Source organism: Procambarus clarkii, chromosome 41 (genome assembly GCF_040958095.1).
Source record: "Procambarus clarkii isolate CNS0578487 chromosome 41, FALCON_Pclarkii_2.0, whole genome shotgun sequence".
NCBI classification, from domain to species: domain Eukaryota; kingdom Metazoa; phylum Arthropoda; class Malacostraca; order Decapoda; family Cambaridae; genus Procambarus; species Procambarus clarkii.
In genome coordinates this window covers 34,146,935-34,170,381 of record NC_091190.1, presented here as the reverse complement: position 1 = coordinate 34,170,381, position 23,447 = coordinate 34,146,935, and the positions used below count along the sequence as shown (strand labels likewise).

General features: G+C 51.0%; 1 protein-coding gene across 1 annotated transcript; it reads right to left on the bottom strand.

Moving 5' to 3' along the window:
- Positions 1–1,338: 1,338 nt before the first annotated feature.
- On the bottom strand, positions 1,339–21,710 carry LOC138373244 (uncharacterized). The gene is made up of 28 exons (XM_069339284.1): positions 21,614–21,710; positions 21,236–21,361; positions 19,773–19,898; positions 18,543–18,686; positions 17,493–17,594; positions 17,175–17,300; positions 16,839–16,964; positions 16,118–16,219; positions 15,800–15,925; positions 14,906–15,049; positions 13,898–13,999; positions 13,580–13,705; positions 13,076–13,327; positions 12,404–12,529; positions 12,176–12,319; positions 11,168–11,269; positions 10,850–10,975; positions 10,514–10,639; positions 9,793–9,894; positions 9,391–9,600; positions 8,539–8,682; positions 7,489–7,590; positions 7,171–7,296; positions 6,667–6,918; positions 5,995–6,120; positions 5,554–5,663; positions 3,809–3,997; positions 1,339–1,377 (listed from the first exon to the last, which is right to left on the bottom strand). The coding sequence occupies exons 1-28, from the start codon at positions 21,708–21,710 to the stop codon at positions 1,339–1,341; spliced, it is 3,723 nt and encodes a 1,240-aa protein (XP_069195385.1).
- Between the last annotated feature and the right edge of the window lie 1,737 nt (positions 21,711–23,447).

Below are 23,447 nucleotides of genomic sequence, written 5' to 3'. Positions count from 1 at the left end.
GCACCTGTAGTAGCCATGCTGCGGCCCATCATCATAAAGAAAGGCCAAAGTCCATTAATTGCATCCGCCAAATCCCATTTTTTAATGAAATACTGTTTTACATACGACTCACAACTAATGACGTTCAAAAATCTTCTTGAACAACTGTTTCACTGATGACTTTTGTCGTCAGCAAAGCAGACAACAAAAAAGTGGCTGACAACTTTTGTTCAAATCAAAATGCTGTAAACTCTTCACCTTCATAAAACAAATACAAATATTTGCCAACAGAACCTAACCAATGCCTAAATATGCACAGTATGCTAATATATAAAAATATTAATTTCTATCTGAGAAAATTCCAATTTTGAATGAACAGCATATTCAAATTTATAAATGAATATTTGGGGTCGACCACTGGATGGAATGAACTTGGTCTGAGGTTGCATGCTGAAGGTCAGCTTCAGTGTTGATCTTGGGGTGTGGTCACTGGTGAAGACTGTGGCTGCTACTTCAGTCAAGGCTGGGTTCAGGGTGTTTATGCTGGAGATGATCCCATCGTTGGCGTGGTCAGCGATGCGTTGACCAATTTACCTGGCAAATACTGTACAGTCCTATCTGCCAGGTAGTGTTGTGGAGGTGAGAATGAGGATGGTGCAGGTGTAATGTTGGCTGCAGTGATTTTCATCAGTACTTCACCCTTACTGAAGGAGCGGTTCTCCCTGAAGTGAAATTTATCCTTGTACATCATGATGCAGGTGGTCCTGGACCATAGATGTGTCGGTACACAGCTTACTCCAACTGCTACCCGCTCAGCGGGATGTAGGTATGGAAGGAGTGGCTGTGGGAGCAGAGTCCTCTCACGTTGCTGGCTTGCATGAGTCCATCTGTCACTCCTGGCTGTGCACCTATTATTGTATTTGTTTTAAATATTCATATTTTTATTTGCTCACTTTGAGGCAATGAATTTCATAACTTTGAGGTAATTTTATAAGATGAACAAGGTCTGAAGTTTTGCATGGACAACATTAGCTCAAAGTTTTAGCAACTTTTTACAACTTCATACATTTATGTTTCTGTAACCTCAGATCGAACAGTGCCATAGCTTTAAAAACTTTCCAGGAACGTGGTAACTGTAAATTGGTTGCTGGGTTAAAACCCTACCTGACACAAGAGTAATTAGGACTTCATGTTGAGCAGGGCGAGCTCTATGCTGTTGCATTTAAACATCCCACTGGACAGGATGGTATTTCCAATACATCCAGTAATTCTAGGTTGATGTTCTGATAATTCTGTTACAAGAGAAGATGTGGACCATGGGGGTGTGAGACACTGGACCAAGACAGAGATCTAGAATGCCTACACATAAATTTCCATGTGCTCAATGTCATCCACAATCTGTATATTAAGATGATTACTGTATATAGCAAAAATAAGTTGCTAACCATTCCTAATATTGAAGTGAGAATTACTAATGTCCTTGTGTCTAGCACTGAAGTGACTACTAATGATTGTTTTGTGACCATTAACTAGTAATGGGATTTCTCATATATTAAAATAATTACTTCATAATCAATGTTTTAATTTCATTGATCATTGCTTACAAATTTCCTTACTCGGCACATAATTATGTGAAGAAAGCACTGAGAGATATGAGAATAAGGAGCTAGAATAAGAAGAAATGAAGGAATGGTTCCAAAGCACTTGGACCATCAGGATTCAAGTGTCACTTTACTATCAAGTCCAAGAGATGGAAATTATGAAAAATTTTGGGGGGATAATATACTGAAAAATTTTCCAGGTATAAATAAACAATGTTACATTAAGCACAATTCTTTATTATTTAAAAACTGTTACAGTGACCTTGTATGTAGAGAGAACTATTAAGTTCTATGTAATAATTAAAGGGCCATAAGTAATCCTCAACTATTACACTTTTTTCTATCTATAAATATAAATTAGTAATAAACAAAAGCCACATTATTTGCATCTATTAAAATACAAAACGCAACTGCAAAACAAATGTAAATAGCAAGTCACAATAATGTGGTGTAAAATTAGACACCCAATCCACATCTGAAATAAAGAAGCTATGACATTTCAGTCCATCCTAGACAATTATCAAGTCTTCATAATGGTTCAGGGCAGACCGAAATGTCACCACTTAATTTGTTTTTTGATGTGCAGGTTGAGTTGCCAATCAAATTGATATTGGCTACTTCTATATCTGGCAACACCAAGGCCTCTAGTGTTTGATTACAGGTCTATATAATCAACATATAAACCTGTACTTACAAATTATCATCACTTTTAATAAAAAGTGATGATAATAAGGAATTGGAAAACACCTCCTGAAGGGAGTTCAGGAATAGAAGCATCATGAGAAAAATTAAACACCCGCATGTGCCTCACTGATGGACTGCAACACACATGCAGCAGCCACATGTGTCTCACTGATGGACTGCAACACATCTGCAGCAGCCACACGTGCCTCACTGATGGACTGCAACACATCTGTAGCAGCCACATGTACCTCACTGATGAACTGCAACACACCTGCATCAGCCACCTTTGCCTCACTGTTGGACTCCAACACACCTGCAACAACCACGTGTGCCTCATTGATGGACTGCAACACATCTGCTGCAGCGACATGTGCCTCACTGATTAACTGCAACACATCTGTAGCAACCACATGTGCCTCACTGATGAACTGCAACACACCTGCAGCAGCCACCTGTGCCTCACTGATGGACTGCAACACACCTGCAACAGCAACATGTGTCTCACTGATGAACTGCAACACACCTGCAGTGCCACCTGTGCCTCACTGATGGACTGCAACACACCTGCAAGAGCCACATGTGCCTCACTGATGAACTGCAACACACCTGCAGCATCCACCTGTGCCTCACTAAACAACTGCAACACACCTGCAGCAGCTACCTGTGCCTCACTGATGGACTGCAACACACCTGCAACAGCCTTATGTGCCTCACTGATGGACTGCAACACACCTGCAACAGCAACATGTGCCTTACTGATGGACTGCAACATATCTGCAGCAGCCACATGTGTCTCACTGATGGACTGCAACACACCTGCAGCAGCCACCTGTGCCTCACTGATGGACTGCAACACACCTGCAACAGCAACATGTGCCTTACTGATGGACTGCAACATATCTGCAGCAGCCACATGTGTCTCACTGATGGACTGCAACACACCTGCAGCAGCCACCTGTGCCTCACTGATGGACTGCAACACACTTGCAACAGGCACATGTGCCTCATTGATGGACTGCAACACACCTGCAACAGCCACATGTGCCTCACTGATGGACTGCAACACACCTGCAGCAGCCACATGTGCTTCACTGATGAACTGCAACACACCTGCAGCAGCCACATTTACCTCACTGATGATCTGCAACATATCTGCAGCAGCCACATGTGTCTCACTGATGGAATGCAACACATCTGCAGCAACCATCAGTGCCTCACTGATGAACTGCAACACACCGGCAACAGCCACATGTGAATCACTGATGGACTGTAACACACCTGCAACAGCCAAATGTGCCTCACTGATGGACTGCAACACACCTGCAACAGCCACATGTGCCTCACTGATGAACTGCAACAAACCAGCAACAGCCACATGTGCCTCACTGATGGACTGCAACACACCTGCAACAGCCACATGTGCCTCACTGGTGAACTGCAACACACCTGCAGCAGCCACCAGTGCCTCACTGATGGACTGCAACACACCTGCAGCAATGTGTTTCACTGATGAACTGCAACACACCTGCAGCAACCACATTTACCTCACTGATGGTCTGCAACATATTTGCAGAAGCCACAAGAGTCTCACTGATGGACTGAAACACACCTGCAGCAGCCACATGTGTCTCACTGATGGACTGCAACACATCTGCAGCAGCCACATGTGCCTCATTGATGGACTGCAACACACCTGCAGCTGCCACATGTCTTACTGATGGACTGCAACACATCTGCAACAGCCACATGCGCCTTACTGATGGACTGCAACACACCTGCAACAGCCACATGTGCCTTCTTGATGAACTGCAACACACCTGCAGCAGCCATCTGTGCCTCACTGATGGACTGCAACACACCTGCAGCAGCCACATGTGCTTCACTTATGAACTGCAACAAACCAGCAACACCCACATGTGCCTCACTGATGGACTGCAACACACCTGCAACAGCCACATGTGCCTCACTGATGAACTGCAACACACCTGCAGCAGCCACCAGTGCCTCACTGATGGACTGCAACACACCTGCAGCAATGTGTTTCACTGATGAACTGCAACACACCTGCAACAGCCACATGTGCCTCACTGATGAACTGCAACACACCTGCAGCATCCACCTGTGCCTCACTAAAGAACTGCAACACACCTGCAGCAGCCACCTGTGCCTCACTGATGGACTGCAACACACCTGCAACAGCCTTATGTGCCTCACTGATGGACTGCAACACACCTGCAACAGCAACATGTGCCTTACTGATGGACTGCAACATATTTGCAGCAGCCACATGTGTCTCACTAATGGACTGCTACACATCTGCAGCAGCCACCAGTGCCTCACTGATGGACTGCAACACACCTGCAGCAATGTGTTTCACTGATGAACTGCAACACACCTGCAACAGCCACATGTGCCTCACTGATGAACTGCAACACACCTGCAGCATCCACCTGTGCCTCACTAAAGAACTGCAACACACCTGCAGCAGCCACCTGTGCCTCACTGATGGACTGCAACACACCTGCAGCAGCCACCTGTGCCTCACTGATGGACTGCAACACACCTGCAACAGCAACATGTGCCTTACTGATGGACTGCAACATATCTGCAGCAGCCACATGTGTCTCACTGATGGACTGCAACACACCTGCAGCAGCCACCTGTGCCTCACTGATAGACTGCAACACACCTGCAACAGCAACATGTGCCTTACTGATGGACTGCAACATATCTGCAGCAGCCACATGTGTCTCACTGATGGACTGCAACACACCTGCAGCAGCCACCTGTGCCTCACTGATGGACTGCAACACACTTGCAACAGGCACATGTGCCTCATTGATGGACTGCAACACACCTGCAGCAGCCACATGTGCTTCACTGATGAACTGCAACACACCTGCAGCAGCCACATTTACCTCACTGATGATCTGCAACATATCTGCAGCAGCCACATGTGTCTCACTGATGGAATGCAACACATCTGCAGCAACCATCAGTGCCTCACTGATGAACTGCAACACACCGGCAACAGGCACATGTGAATCACTGATGGACTGTAACACACCTGCAACAGCCAAATGTGCCTCACTGATGAACTGCAACAAACCAGCAACAGCCACATGTGCCTCACTGATGGATTGCAACACCTGCAACAGCCACATGTGCCTCACTGATGAACTGCAACACACCTGCAGCAGCCACCAGTGCCTCACTGATGAACTGCAACACACCTGCAGCAATGTGTTTCACTGATGAACTGCAACACACCTGCAGCAACCACATTTACCTCACTGATGGTCTGCAACATATTTGCAGAAGCCACATGAGTCTCACTGATGGACTGAAACACACCTGCAGCAGCCACATGTGTCTCACTGATGGACTGCAACACATCTGCTGCAGCCACATGTGCCTCATTGATGGACTGCAACACACCTGCAGCTGCCACATGTCTCACTGATGGACTGCAACACACCTGCAGCAACCACATTTACCTCACTGATGGTCTGCAACATATTTGCAGCAGCCACATGTGTCTCACTAATGGACTGCTACACATCTGCAGCAGCCACATGTGCCTCACTGATGGACTGCAACACACCTGCAGCAGCCACCAGTGCCTCACTGATGGACTGCAACACACATGCAACAGCCACATGTGCCTTACTGATGGACTACAACACACCTGCAGCAGCCACATGTGCTTCACTGATGAACTGCAACACACCTGCAGCAGCCACATTTACATCACTGATGGTCTGCAACATATCTGCAGAAGCCACATGCGTCTCACTGATGGACTGCAACACATCTGCAGCAACCACATGTGCTTCACTGATGAACTGCAACACACCTGCAGCAGCCACATTTACATCACTGATGGTCTGCAACATATCTGCAGCAGTCACATGCACCTCACTGATGAACTGCAACACATCTGCAGCTGCCACCAGTACCTCACTGATAGACTGCAACACACCTCCAACAGCCACATTTGCCTCACTGATGGACTGTAACACACCTGCAACAGCCACATATGCCTCACTGATGGACTGCAACACTCCTGCAACAACCACAAGTGCCTCACTGATGGACTGCAACACACCTGCAGCAGCCACATGTGCTTCCCTGATTAACTGCAACACACCTGCAGCAGCCACATTTACCTCACTGATGGTCTGCAACATATCTGCAGCAGCCACATGTGTCTCACTGATGGACTGCAACACATCTGCAGCAGCCACATGCACCTCACTGATTGACTGCAACACATCTGCAGCAGCCACATGCACCTCACTGATTGACTGCAACACACCTGCAGCAGCCTCCAGTACCTCACTGATGGACTGTCCCACACCTGCAACAGCCACATGTGCCTCACAGATGGACTATAACACACCTGCAACAGCCACATGTGCCTCACTAATGGTCTGCAACACATCTGCAGCAGCCACATGTGCCTCACTGATGGACTGAAACACACTTGCAGCGGCCACATGTGTCTCACTGATGGACTGCAACACATCTGCAGCAGCCACATGTGCCTCACTGATGTACTGCAACACATCTGTAGCAGCCAAATGTGCCTCGCTGATGAACTGCAACACACCTGCATCAGCCACCTGTGCCTCACTGTTGGACTGCAACACACCTGCAACAGCCACAAGTGCCTCATTGATGGATTGCAACACATCTGCACCAGCCACATGTGCCTCACTGATGTACTGCAACACATCTGCAAGAGCGACAAGTGCCTCACTGATGAACTGTAACACACCTGCAGCAGCCATCTGTGCCTCACTGATGTACTGGAACACACCTGCAACAGCCATTTGTGCCTCACTGATGAACTGCAACACACCTGCAGCAGCCACATGTGCCTCACTGATGGACTGCAACACACCTGCAACAGCCACATGTGCCTTCTTGATGAACTGCAACACACCTACAACAGCCACATGTGCCTTCTTGATGAACTGCATCACATCTGCCGCAGCCATATGTGCCTCTCTGATGGACTGCAACACACCTGTAACAGCCACATGTGCCTCACTGATGGACTGCAACACACCTGCAGCAGCCACATGTGCCTCACTGATGGACTGCAACACATCTGCAGCACCCGCATGTGCCTCACTGATGGACTGCAACACACAAGCAGCAGCCACATGTGTCTCACTGATGGACTGCAACACATCTGCAGCAGCCACAGGTGTCTCACTGATGGACTGCAATACATCTGTAGCAGCCACATGTACCTCACTGACGAACTGCAACACACCTGCATCAGCCACCTTTGCCTCACTGTTGGACTGCAACACACCTGCAACAGCCACGTGTGCCTCATTGATGGACTGCAACACATCTGCAGCAGCGACATGTGCCTCACTGATTGACTGCAACACATCTGTAGCAACCACATGTGCCTCACTGATGAACTGCAAAACACCTGCAGCAGCCACCTGTGCCTCACTGTTGGACTGCAACACACCTGCAATAGCCACGTGTGCCTCATTGATGGACTGCAACACACCTGCAACAGCCACATGTGACTCACTGATGAAATGCAACACACCTGCAACAGCCACATGTGCCTCACTGATGAACTGCAACACACCTGCAACAGCCACATGTGTCTCACTGGTGAACTGCAACACACCTGCAACAGCCACATGTACCACACTGATGGACTGCAACACACCTGCAGCAGCCACATGTGCTTCACTTATGAACTGCAACACACCTGCAGCAGCCACATTTACCTCACTGATGGTCTGCAACATATTTGCAGCAGCCACATGTGTCTCACTGATGGACTGTTACACATCTGCAGCAGCCACATGTGCATCACTGATGGACTGCAACACACCTGCAGCAGCCACCAGTGCCTCACTAATGGACTGTAACACACCTGCAACTGCCACATGCGCCTCACTGATGGACTGCACCACACCTGCAACAGCCACATGTGCCTCACTGATGGACTGCAACACATCTGCAGCAGCCACATGTGCCTCACTGATGGACTGCAACACACCTGCAACACCCACATGTGCCCTACTGATGGTCTGCAACACATCTGCAGCAGCCACATGTGCCTCACTGATGCACTGCAACACATCTGCAGCAGCCACATGTGCCTCACTGATGGACTGCAACACATCTGCAGCACCCGCATGTGCCTCACTGATGGACTGCAGCACACATGCAGCAGCCACATGTGTCTCACTGATGGACTGCAACACATCTGCAGCAGCCACATGTGCCTCACTAATGGACTGCAACACATCTGTAGCAGCCACATGTACCTCACTGATGAACTGCAACACACCTGCATCAGCCACCTTTGCCTCACTGTTGGACTGCAACACACCTGCAACAGCAACATGTGCCTTACTGATGGACTGCAACACACCTGCAACAGCAACATGTGCCTTACTGATGAACTGCAACACACCTGCAGCAGCCACATTTACATCACTGATGGTCTGCAACATATCTGCAGCAGCCACATGTGTCTCACTGATGGACTGCAACACATCTGCAGCAGTCACATGCACCTCACTGATGGACTGCAACACACCTGCAACAGCCACCAGTGCCTCACTGATGGACTGCAACACACTTGCAACAGCCACATGTACCTCACTGATGGACTGTAACACACCTGCAACAGCCACATGTGCCTCACTGATGAACTGCGAAACACCTGCAACAACCACAAGTGCCTCACTGATGGACTGCAACACACCTGCAGCAGCCACATGTGCTTCACTGATTAACTGCAACATATCTGCAGCAGCCACATGTGTCTCACTGATGGACTGCAACACATCTGCAGCAGCCACATGCACCTCACTGACTGCAACACACCTGCAGCAGCCACCAGTGCCTCACTGATGGACTGTCCCACACCTGAAACAGCCACATGTGCCTCACTGATGAACTGTAACACACTTGCAACAGCCACATGTGCCTCACTGATGAACTGCTACACATCTGCAACAGCCACATGTGCCTCACTGATGAACTGCTACACACCTGCCGCAGCCATCTGTGCCTCACTGATGAACTGAAACACCTGCAGCAGCCACCTGTGCCTCACTGATGGACTGCAACACACCTGCAACAGCCACATGTGAATCACTGATGGTCTGTAACACACCTGCAACAGCCACATGTGCCTCACTGATGGACTGCAACACACCTGCAACAGCCACATGTGCCTTCTTGATGAACTGCAACACACCTACAACAGCCACATGTGCCTTCTTGATGAACTGCATCACATCTGCCGCAGCCATATGTGCCTCTCTGATGGACTGCAACACACCTGTAACAGCCACATGTGCCTCACTGATGGACTGCAACACACCTGCAGCAGCCACATGTGCCTCACTGATGGACTGCAACACATCTGCAGCACCCGCATGTGCCTCACTGATGGACTGCAACACACAAGCAGCAGCCACATGTGTCTCACTGATGGACTGCAACACATCTGCAGCAGCCACAGGTGTCTCACTGATGGACTGCAACACATCTGTAGCAGCCACATGTACCTCACTGACGAACTGCAACACACCTGCATCAGCCACCTTTGCCTCACTGTTGGACTGCAACACACCTGCAACAGCCACGTGTGCCTCATTGATGGACTGCAACACATCTGCAGCAGCGACATGTGCCTCACTGATTGACTGCAACACATCTGTAGCAACCACATGTGCCTCACTGATGAACTGCAAAACACCTGCAGCAGCCACCTGTGCCTCACTGTTGGACTGCAACAGCCACATGTGAATCACTGATGGTCTGTAACACACCTGCAACAGCCACCTGTGCCGCACTGATGGACTGCAACACACCTACAACAGCCACATGTGCATCACTGATGGACTGCAACACACCAGCAACAGCCACATGTGTCTTCTTGATGAACTGCAACACACCTGCAGCAGCCACATTTACCTCACTGATGGTCTGCAACATATCTGCAGCAGCCACATGTGTCTCACTGATGGACTGCAACACATCTGCAGCAGCAACATGCACCTCACTGATGGACTGCAACACACCTGCAGCAGCCACCAGTGCCTCACTGAAGGACTGCAACACACCTGCAACAGCCACATGTGCCTCACTGATGGACTGTAACACACCTGAAACAGCCAAATGTGCCTCATTTATGGACTGCAACACACCTGCAACAGCCACATGTGCCTCACTGATGAACTGCTACACACCTGCCACAGCCATCTGTGCATCACTGATGAACTGAAACACACCTGCAGCAGCCACCTGTGCCTCACTGATGGACTGCAACACACCTGCAGCAGCCTTATGTGCCTCGCTGATGAACTGCAACACACCTGCAACATCCACATGTGCCTCACTGATGAACTGCAACACACATGCAGCAGCCACCTGTGCCTCACTGACGGACTGGAACACACCTGAAACAGCCACATGTGCCTCACTGATGAACTGCAACACACATGCAGCAGCCACCTGTGCCTCACTGACGGACTGGAACACACCTGCAACAGCCACATGTGCCTCACTGATGGACTGCAACACACCTGCAACAGCCACATGTGCCTTCTTGATGAACTGCAACACACCTACAACAGCCACATGTGCCTTCTTGATGAACTGCATCACATCTGCCGCAGCCATATGTGCCTCTCTGATGGACTGCAACACACCTGTAACAGCCACATGTGCCTCACTGATGGACTGCAACACACCTGCAGCAGCCACATGTGCCTCACTGATGGACTGCAACACATCTGCAGCACCCGCATGTGCCTCACTGATGGACTGCAACACACAAGCAGCAGCCACATGTGTCTCACTGATGGACTGCAACACATCTGCAGCAGCCACAGGTGTCTCACTGATGGACTGCAATACATCTGTAGCAGCCACATGTACCTCACTGACGAACTGCAACACACCTGCATCAGCCACCTTTGCCTCACTGTTGGACTGCAACACACCTGCAACAGCCACGTGTGCCTCATTGATGGACTGCAACACATCTGCAGCAGCGACATGTGCCTCACTGATTGACTGCAACACATCTGTAGCAACCACATGTGCCTCACTGATGAACTGCAAAACACCTGCAGCAGCCACCTGTGCCTCACTGTTGGACTGCAACACACCTGCAACAGCCACGTGTGCCTCATTGATGGACTGCAACACACCTGCAACAGCCACATGTGACTCACTGATGAAATGCAACACACCTGCAACAGCCACATGTGCCTCACTGATGAACTGCAACACACCTGCAACAGCCACATGTGTCTCACTGGTGAACTGCAACACACCTGCAACAGCCACATGTACCACACTGATGGACTGCAACACACCTGCAGCAGCCACATGTGCTTCACTTATGAACTGCAACACACCTGCAGCAGCCACATTTACCTCACTGATGGTCTGCAACATATTTGCAGCAGCCACATGTGTCTCACTGATGGACTGTTACACATCTGCAGCAGCCACATGTGCATCACTGATGGACTGCAACACACCTGCAGCAGCCACCAGTGCCTCACTAATGGACTGTAACACACCTGCAACTGCCACATGCGCCTCACTGATGGACTGCACCACACCTGCAACAGCCACATGTGCCTCACTGATGGACTGCAACACATATGCAGCAGCCACATGTGCCTCACTGATGGACTGCAACACACCTGCAACACCCACATGTGCCCTACTGATGGTCTGCAACACATCTGCAGCAGCCACATGTGCCTCACTGATGCACCGCAACACATCTGCAGCAGCCACATGTGCCTCACTGATGGACTGCAACACATCTGCAGCACCCGCATGTGCCTCACTGATGGACTGCAGCACACATGCAGCAGCCACATGTGTCTCACTGATGGACTGCAACACATCTGCAGCAGCCACATGTGCCTCACTAATGGACTGCAACACATCTGTAGCAGCCACGTGTACCTCACTGATGAACTGCAACACACCTGCATCAGCCACCTTTGCCTCACTGTTGGACTGCAACACACCTGCAACAGCAACATGTGCCTTACTGATGGACTGCAACACACCTGCAACAGCAACATGTGCCTTACTGATGAACTGCAACACACCTGCAGCAGCCACATTTACATCACTGATGGTCTGCAACATATCTGCAGAAGCCACATGCGTCTCACTGATGGACTGCAACACATCTGCAGCAACCACATGTGCTTCACTGATGAACTGCAACACACCTGCAGCAGCCACATTTACATCACTGATGGTCTGCAACATATCTGCAGCAGTCACATGCACCTCACTGATGAACTGCAACACATCTGCAGCTGCCACCAGTACCTCACTGATAGACTGCAACACACCTCCAACAGCCACATTTGCCTCACTGATGGACTGTAACACACCTGCAACAGCCACATATGCCTCACAGATGGACTGCAACACTCCTGCAACAACCACAAGTGCCTCACTGATGGACTGCAACACACCTGCAGCAGCCACATGTGCTTCCCTGATTAACTGCAACACACCTGCAGCAGCCACATTTACCTCACTGATGGTCTGCAACATATCTGCAGCAGCCACATGTGTCTCACTGATGGACTGCAACACATCTGCAGCAGCCACATGCACCTCACTGATTGACTGCAACACATCTGCAGCAGCCACATGCACCTCACTGATTGACTGCAACACACCTGCAGCAGCCTCCAGTACCTCACTGATGGACTGTCCCACACCTGCAACAGCCACATGTGCCTCACAGATGGACTATAACACACCTGCAACAGCCACATGTGCCTCACTAATGGTCTGCAACACATCTGCAGCAGCCACATGTGCCTCACTGATGGACTGAAACACACTTGCAGCGGCCACATGTGTCTCACTGATGGACTGCAACACATCTGCAGCAGCCACATGTGCCTCACTGATGGACTGCAACACATCTGTAGCAGCCAAATGTGCCTCGCTGATGAACTGCAACACACCTGCATCAGCCACCTGTGCCTCACTGTTGGACTGCAACACACCTGCAACAGCCACAAGTGCCTCATTGATGGATTGCAACACATCTGCACCAGCCACATGTGCCTCACTGATGTACTGCAACACATCTGCAAGAGCGACAAGTGCCTCACTGATGAACTGTAACACACCTGCAGCAGCCATCTGTGCCTCACTGATGTACTGGAACACACCTGCAACAGCCATTTGTGCCTCACTGATGAACTGCAACACACCTGCAGCAGCCACATGTGCCTCACTGATGGACTGCAACACACCTGCAACAGCCACATGTGCCTTCTTGATGAACTGCAACACACCTACAACAGCCACATGTGCCTTCTTGATGAACTGCATCACATCTGCCGCAGCCATATGTGCCTCTCTGATGGACTGCAACACACCTGTAACAGCCACATGTGCCTCACTGATGGACTGCAACACACCTGCAGCAGCCACATGTGCCTCACTGATGGACTGCAACACATCTGCAGCACCCGCATGTGCCTCACTGATGGACTGCAACACACAAGCAGCAGCCACATGTGTCTCACTGATGGACTGCAACACATCTGCAGCAGCCACAGGTGTCTCACTGATGGACTGCAATACATCTGTAGCAGCCACATGTACCTCACTGACGAACTGCAACACACCTGCATCAGCCACCTTTGCCTCACTGTTGGACTGCAACACACCTGCAACAGCCACGTGTGCCTCATTGATGGACTGCAACACATCTGCAGCAGCGACATGTGCCTCACTGATTGACTGCAACACATCTGTAGCAACCACATGTGCCTCACTGATGAACTGCAAAACACCTGCAGCAGCCACCTGTGCCTCACTGTTGGACTGCAACACACCTGCAACAGCCACGTGTGCCTCATTGATGGACTGCAACACACCTGCAACAGCCACATGTGACTCACTGATGAAATGCAACACACCTGCAACAGCCACATGTGCCTCACTGATGAACTGCAACACACCTGCAACAGCCACATGTGTCTCACTGGTGAACTGCAACACACCTGCAACAGCCACATGTACCACACTGATGGACTGCAACACACCTGCAGCAGCCACATGTGCTTCACTTATGAACTGCAACACACCTGCAGCAGCCACATTTACCTCACTGATGGTCTGCAACATATTTGCAGCAGCCACATGTGTCTCACTGATGGACTGTTACACATCTGCAGCAGCCACATGTGCATCACTGATGGACTGCAACACACCTGCAGCAGCCACCAGTGCCTCACTAATGGACTGTAACACACCTGCAACTGCCACATGCGCCTCACTGATGGACTGCACCACACCTGCAACAGCCACATGTGCCTCACTGATGGACTGCAACACATCTGCAGCAGCCACATGTGCCTCACTGATGGACTGCAACACACCTGCAACACCCACATGTGCCCTACTGATGGTCTGCAACACATCTGCAGCAGCCACATGTGCCTCACTGATGCACTGCAACACATCTGCAGCAGCCACATGTGCCTCACTGATGGACTGCAGCACACATGCAGCAGCCACATGTGTCTCACTGATGGACTGCAACACATCTGCAGCAGCCACATGTGCCTCACTAATGGACTGCAACACATCTGTAGCAGCCACATGTACCTCACTGATGAACTGCAACACACCTGCATCAGCCACCTTTGCCTCACTGTTGGACTGCAACACACCTGCAACAGCAACATGTGCCTTACTGATGGACTGCAACACACCTGCAACAGCAACATGTGCCTTACTGATGAACTGCAACACACCTGCAGCAGCCACATTTACATCACTGATGGTCTGCAACATATCTGCAGCAGCCACATGTGTCTCACTGATGGACTGCAACACATCTGCAGCAGTCACATGCACCTCACTGATGGACTGCAACACACCTGCAACAGCCACCAGTGCCTCACTGATGGACTGCAACACACTTGCAACAGCCACATGTACCTCACTGATGGACTGTAACACACCTGCAACAGCCACATGTGCCTCACTGATGAACTGCGAAACACCTGCAACAACCACAAGTGCCTCACTGATGGACTGCAACACACCTGCAGCAGCCACATGTGCTTCACTGATTAACTGCAACATATCTGCAGCAGCCACATGTGTCTCACTGATGGACTGCAACACATCTGCAGCAGCCACATGCACCTCACTGACTGCAACACACCTGCAGCAGCCACCAGTGCCTCACTGATGGACTGTCCCACACCTGAAACAGCCACATGTGCCTCACTGATGAACTGTAACACACTTGCAACAGCCACATGTGCCTCACTGATGAACTGCTACACATCTGCAACAGCCACATGTGCCTCACTGATGAACTGCTACACACCTGCCGCAGCCATCTGTGCCTCACTGATGAACTGAAACACCTGCAGCAGCCACCTGTGCCTCACTGATGGACTGCAACACACCTGCAACAGCCACATGTGAATCACTGATGGACTGCAACACACCTGCAACAGCCACATGTGCCTTCTTGATGAACTGCAACACACCTACAACAGCCACATGTGCCTTCTTGATGAACTGCATCACATCTGCCGCAGCCATATGTGCCTCTCTGATGGACTGCAACACACCTGTAACAGCCACATGTGCCTCACTGATGGACTGCAACACACCTGCAGCAGCCACATGTGCCTCACTGATGGACTGCAACACATCTGCAGCACCCGCATGTGCCTCACTGATGGACTGCAACACACAAGCAGCAGCCACATGTGTCTCACTGATGGACTGCAACACATCTGCAGCAGCCACAGGTGTCTCACTGATGGACTGCAACACATCTGTAGCAGCCACATGTACCTCACTGACGAACTGCAACACACCTGCATCAGCCACCTTTGCCTCACTGTTGGACTGCAACACACCTGCAACAGCCACGTGTGCCTCATTGATGGACTGCAACACATCTGCAGCAGCGACATGTGCCTCACTGATTGACTGCAACACATCTGTAGCAACCACATGTGCCTCACTGATGAACTGCAAAACACCTGCAGCAGCCACCTGTGCCTCACTGTTGGACTGCAACAGCCACATGTGAATCACTGATGGTCTGTAACACACCTGCAACAGCCACCTGTGCCGCACTGATGGACTGCAACACACCTACAACAGCCACATGTGCATCACTGATGGACTGCAACACACCAGCAACAGCCACATGTGTCTTCTTGATGAACTGCAACACACCTGCAGCAGCCACATTTACCTCACTGATGGTCTGCAACATATCTGCAGCAGCCACATGTGTCTCACTGATGGACTGCAACACATCTGCAGCAGCAACATGCACCTCACTGATGGACTGCAACACACCTGCAGCAGCCACCAGTGCCTCACTGAAGGACTGCAACACACCTGCAACAGCCACATGTGCCTCACTGATGGACTGTAACACACCTGAAACAGCCAAATGTGCCTCATTTATGGACTGCAACACACCTGCAACAGCCACATGTGCCTCACTGATGAACTGCTACACACCTGCCACAGCCATCTGTGCATCACTGATGAACTGAAACACACCTGCAGCAGCCACCTGTGCCTCACTGATGGACTGCAACACACCTGCAGCAGCCTTATGTGCCTCGCTGATGAACTGCAACACACCTGCAACATCCACATGTGCCTCACTGATGAACTGCAACACACATGCAGCAGCCACCTGTGCCTCACTGACGGACTGGAACACACCTGAAACAGCCACATGTGCCTCACTGATGAACTGCAACACACATGCAGCAGCCACCTGTGCCTCACTGACGGACTGGAACACACCTGCAACAGCCACATGTGCCTCACTGATGGACTGCAACACACCTGCAACAGCCACATGTGCCTTCTTGATGAACTGCAACACACCTACAACAGCCACATGTGCCTTCTTGATGAACTGCATCACATCTGCCGCAGCCATATGTGCCTCTCTGATGGACTGCAACACACCTGTAACAGCCACATGTGCCTCACTGATGGACTGCAACACACCTGCAGCAGCCACATGTGCCTCACTGATGGACTGCAACACATCTGCAGCACCCGCATGTGCCTCACTGATGGACTGCAACACACAAGCAGCAGCCACATGTGTCTCACTGATGGACTGCAACACATCTGCAGCAGCCACAGGTGTCTCACTGATGGACTGCAACACATCTGTAGCAGCCACATGTACCTCACTGACGAACTGCAACACACCTGCATCAGCCACCTTTGCCTCACTGTTGGACTGCAACACACCTGCAACAGCCACGTGTGCCTCATTGATGGACTGCAACACATCTGCAGCAGCGACATGTGCCTCACTGATTGACTGCAACACATCTGTAGCAACCACATGTGCCTCACTGATGAACTGCAAAACACCTGCAGCAGCCACCTGTGCCTCACTGTTGGACTGCAACACACCTGCAACAGCCACGTGTGCCTCATTGATGGACTGCAACACACCTGCAACAGTCACATGTGACTCACTGATGAAATGCAACACACCTGCAACAGCCACATGTGCCTCACTGATGAACTGCAACACACCTGCAACAGCCACATGTGTCTCACTGGTGAACTGCAACACACCTGCAACAGCCACATGTACCACACTGATGGACTGCAACACACCTGCAGCAGCCACATGTGCTTCACTTATGAACTGCAACACACCTGCAGCAGCCACATTTACCTCACTGATGGTCTGCAACATATTTGCAGCAGCCACATGTGTCTCACTGATGGACTGTTACACATCTGCAGCAGCCACATGTGCATCACTGATGGACTGCAACACACCTGCAGCAGCCACCAGTGCCTCACTAATGGACTGTAACACACCTGCAACTGCCACATGCGCCTCACTGATGGACTGCACCACACCTGCAACAGCCACATGTGCCTCACTGATGGACTGCAACACATATGCAGCAGCCACATGTGCCTCACTGATGGACTGCAACACACCTGCAACACCCACATGTGCCCTACTGATGGTCTGCAACACATCTGCAGCAGCCACATGTGCCTCACTGATGCACCGCAACACATCTGCAGCAGCCACATGTGCCTCACTGATGGACTGCAACACATCTGCAGCACCCGCATGTGCCTCACTGATGGACTGCAGCACACATGCAGCAGCCACATGTGTCTCACTGATGGACTGCAACACATCTGCAGCAGCCACATGTGCCTCACTAATGGACTGCAACACATCTGTAGCAGCCACATGTACCTCACTGATGAACTGCAACACACCTGCATCAGCCACCTTTGCCTCACTGTTGGACTGCAACACACCTGCAACAGCAACATGTGCCTTACTGATGGACTGCAACACACCTGCAACAGCAACATGTGCCTTACTGATGAACTGCAACACACCTGCAGCAGCCACATTTACATCACTGATGGTCTGCAACATATCTGCAGCAGCCACATGTGTCTCACTGATGGACTGCAACACATCTGCAGCAGTCACATGCACCTCACTGATGGACTGCAACACACCTGCAACAGCCACCAGTGCCTCACTGATGGACTGCAACACACTTGCAACAGCCACATGTACCTCACTGATGGACTGTAACACACCTGCAACAGCCACATGTGCCTCACTGATGAACTGCGACACACCTGCAACAACCACAAGTGCCTCACTGATGGACTGCAACACACCTGCAGCAGCCACATGTGCTTCACTGATTAACTGCAACATATCTGCAGCAGCCACATGTGTCTCACTGATGGACTGCAACACATCTGCAGCAGCCACATGCACCTCACTGACTGCAACACACCTGCAGCAGCCACCAGTGCCTCACTGATGGACTGTCCCACACCTGAAACAGCCACATGTGCCTCACTGATGAACTGTAACACACCTGCAACAGCCACATGTGCCTCACTGATGAACTGCTACACATCTGCAACAGCCACATGTGCCTCACTGATAAACTGCTACACACCTGCCGCAGCCATCTGTGCCTCACTGATGAACTGAAACACCTGCAGCAGCCACCTGTGCCTCACTGATGGACTGCAACACACCTGCAACAGCCACATGTGAATCACTGATGGTCTGTAACACACCTGCAACAGCCACCTGTGCCGCACTGATGGACTGCAACACACCTACAACAGCCACATGTGCATCACTGATGGACTGCAACACACCAGCAACAGCCACATGTGTCTTCTTGATGAACTGCAACACATCTGCAGCAGCAACATGCACCTCACTGATGGACTGCAACACACCTGCAGCAGCCACCAGTGCCTCACTGAAGGACTGCAACACACCTGCAACAGCCACATGTGCCTCACTGATGGACTGTAACACACCTGAAACAGCCAAATGTGCCTCATTTATGGACTGCAACACACCTGCAACAGCCACATGTGCCTCACTGATGAACTGCTACACACCTGCCACAGCCATCTGTGCATCACTGATGAACTGAAACACACCTGCAGCAGCCACCTGTGCCTCACTGATGGACTGCAACACACCTGCAGCAGCCTTATGTGCCTCGCTGATGAACTGCAACACACCTGCAACATCCACATGTGCCTCACTGATGAACTGCAACACACATGCAGCAGCCACCTGTGCCTCACTGACGGACTGGAACACACCTGAAACAGCCACATGTGCCTCACTGATGAACTGCAACACACATGCAGCAGCCACCTGTGCCTCACTGACGGACTGGAACACACCTGCAACAGCCACATGTGCCTCACTGATGGTCTGCAACACACCTGCAGCAGCCACATGTTCCTCACTGATGGACTGCAACACATCTGCAGCAGCCACAAGTGCCTCACTGATGGTCTGCAACACACCTGCAGCAGCCACATGCGTCTCACTGATGGACTGCAGCACATCTGCAGCAGCCACGTGTGCCTCACTGATGGATTGCTACACACCTGCAGCAGCCACATGTGCCTCACTGTTGGACTGCAACACACCTGCAGCCGCCACCTGTGCCTCACAGATTGAATGCAACACACCTGCAACCGCCACATGTGCCTCAGTGATGGACTGCAACACACCTGCAACAAACACATGTGCCGCACTGATGAACGGCAACACACCTGCAACAGCCACATGTGCCTCACTGATGGACTGCAACACACCTGCAGCAGCCACATGTGCCTCACTGATGGAATGCAACACACCTGCAACAGCCACATGTGCTTCACTGATGAACTGCAATACACCAGCAGCAGCCACATTTACCTGACTGATGGTCTGCAACATATCTGCAGCAGCCACATGTGTCTCACTGATGGACTGCAACACATCTGCAGCAACCACATGTACCTTTCTGATGGACTGCAACACACATGCAACAGCCACATGTGAATCACTGGTCTGTAACACACCTGCAACAGCCACATGTGCCTCACTGATGAACTGCAACATACCTGCAGCAGCCACCTGTGTCTCACTGATGGACTGCAACACCTGCAACAGCCACATGTACCTCACTGATGAATTGCAACACACCTGCAGCAGCCACCTGTGCCCCACTGATGGACTGCAACACACCTACAACAGCCACATGTGCCTCACTGATGGACTGCAACACACCAGCAACAGCCACATGTGTCTTCTTGATGAACTGCAACACACCTGCAGCAGCCACATTTACCTCTCTGATGGTCTGCAACATATCTGCAGCAGCCACATGTGTCTCACTGATGGACTGCAACACACCTGCAGCAGCCACCAGTGCCTCACTGATGGACTGCAACACACCTACAACAGCCAGATGTGCCTCACTGATGAACTGTAACACACCTGAAACAGCCACATGTGCCTCACTGATGAACTGTAACACACCTGAAACAGCCACATGTGCCTCTAATGGACTGCAACGCACCTGCAACAGCCACATGTGCCTCACTGATGAACTGCAGCACACCTGCCGCAGACATCTGTGCCTCACTGATGAACTGCAACACACCTGCAGCAGCCACCTGTGCCTCACTGATGGACTGCAACACACCTGCAGCAGCCATATGTGCCTCGCTGATGAACTGCAACACACCTGCAACATCCACATGTGCCTCACTGATGAACTGCAACACACAAGCAGCAGCCACCTGTGCCTCACTGACGGACTGGAACACACCTGCAACAGCCACATGTGCCTCACTGATGAACTGCAACACACCTGCAGCAGCCATCTGTGCCTCACTGATGGACTGCAACACACCTGCAACAGCCACATGTGCCTTACCGATTGACTGCAACAAACCTGCAACAGCCACATGTGCCCTCTTGATGAACTGCAACACACCTGCAACAGCCACATGTGCCTTCTTGATGAACTGCACCATATCTGCAGCAGCCATATGTGCCTCTGATGGACTGCAACACACCTGTAACAGCCACATGTGCCTCACTGATGGACTGCAACACACCTGCAGCAGCCACATTTACCTCACTGATGGACTGCAACACATCTGCAGCAGCCACATGTGCCTCACTGATGGACTGCAACACACCTGCAACAGCCACATGTGCCTCACTGATGAATTACAACACACCTGCAGCAGCCACCTGTGCCTCACTGATGAACTGGAACACACCTGCAACAGCCACATGTGCTTCACTGATGAACTGCAACACACCTGCACCAGCCACTTTTACCTCACTGATGGACTGCAACACACCTGCAACAGCCACATGTGCCTCACTGATGGACTGCAACACACCTGCAACAGCCACATGTGCCCCACTGATGAACTGCAACACACCTGCAACAGTCACCTGTGCCTAACTGATGGACGCCAACACACCTGCAACAGCCACATGTGCCTCACTGATGAATTACAACACACCTGCAGCAGCCACCTGTGCCTCACTGATGAACTGGAACACACCTGCAACAGCCACATGTGCTTCACTGATGAACTGCAACACACCTGCACCAGCCACTTTTACCTCACTGATGGACTGCAACACACCTGCAACAGCCACATGTGCCCCACTGATGAACTGCAACACACCTGCAACAGTCACCTGTGCCTAACTGATGGACGCCAACACACCTGCAACAGCCACATGTGCCTCACTGATGAATTACAACACACCTGCAGCAGCCACCTGTGCCTCACTGATGAACTGGAACACACCTGCAACAGCCACATGTGCCTCACTGATGAACTGCAACACACCTGCAACAGCCACATGTGCCCCACTGATGAACTGCAACACACCTGCAACAGTCACCTGTGCCTAACTGATGGACGCCAACACACCTGCAACAGCCACATGTGCCTCACTGATGAAATGCAACACACCTGCAGCAGCGACCTGTGCCTCACTGATGGACTGCAACACACCTGCAACGTCCACATGTGCCTCACTGATGAACTGCAACACACCTGCAACAGCCACATGTGCCTCACTGATGGACTGCAACACACCTGCAACAGGCACATGTGCCTCACTGATGGACTGCAATACACCTGCAACAGCCACATGTGCCTCACTGATGGATTGCAACACACCTGCAGCAGCCACATGTGCTTCACTGATGAACTGCAACACACCTGCAACAGTCACATTTACCTCACTGATGGTCTGCAACATATCTGCAGCAGCCACATGTGCTTCACTGATGGACTGCAACACACCTGCAATAGCCAAATGTGCTTCACTGATGGACTGCAACACACCTGCAGCAGCCACATGTGTCTCACTGATGGACTGCAAAACACCTGCAACAGCCACATGTGCCTCACTGATGGACTGCAACACACCTGCAGCAGCCACATGTGCCTCACTGATGAACTGCAACACACCTGCAGCAGCCACATGTGCCTCACTGATGGACTGCAACACACCTGCAACAGCCACATGTGCCTCACTGATGAACTGCAACACACCTGCAGCAGCCACATGTGCCTCACTGATGGACTGCAACACACCTGCAGCAGCCACATGTGCTTCACTGATGAACTGCAACACACCTGCAGCAGCCACATGTGCCTTACTGATGGACTGCAACACACCTGCAGCAGCCACATGTGCATTACTGATGAACTGCAACACACCTGCAACAGCAACATTTACCTCACTGATGG

Excerpts from the sequence above, each read along its gene's own strand:
- LOC138373244 (XM_069339284.1), bottom strand. The coding sequence starts at position 21,710 with ATGGCTGCTGCAGATATGGTGCAGTTCATCAAGAAGGCACATGTGGCT. Across the intron at positions 13,706-13,897 it reads AGATGTATTGCAGTCCATCA|GTGTGTTGCAGTCCATCAGA; the intron begins GTGAGACACCTG and ends TGGCTGTTACAG. Across the intron at positions 7,591-8,538 it reads AGATGTGTTGCAGTCCATTA|GTGTGTTGCAGTCCAACAGT; the intron begins GTGAGGCACATG and ends TGGCTGTTGCAG.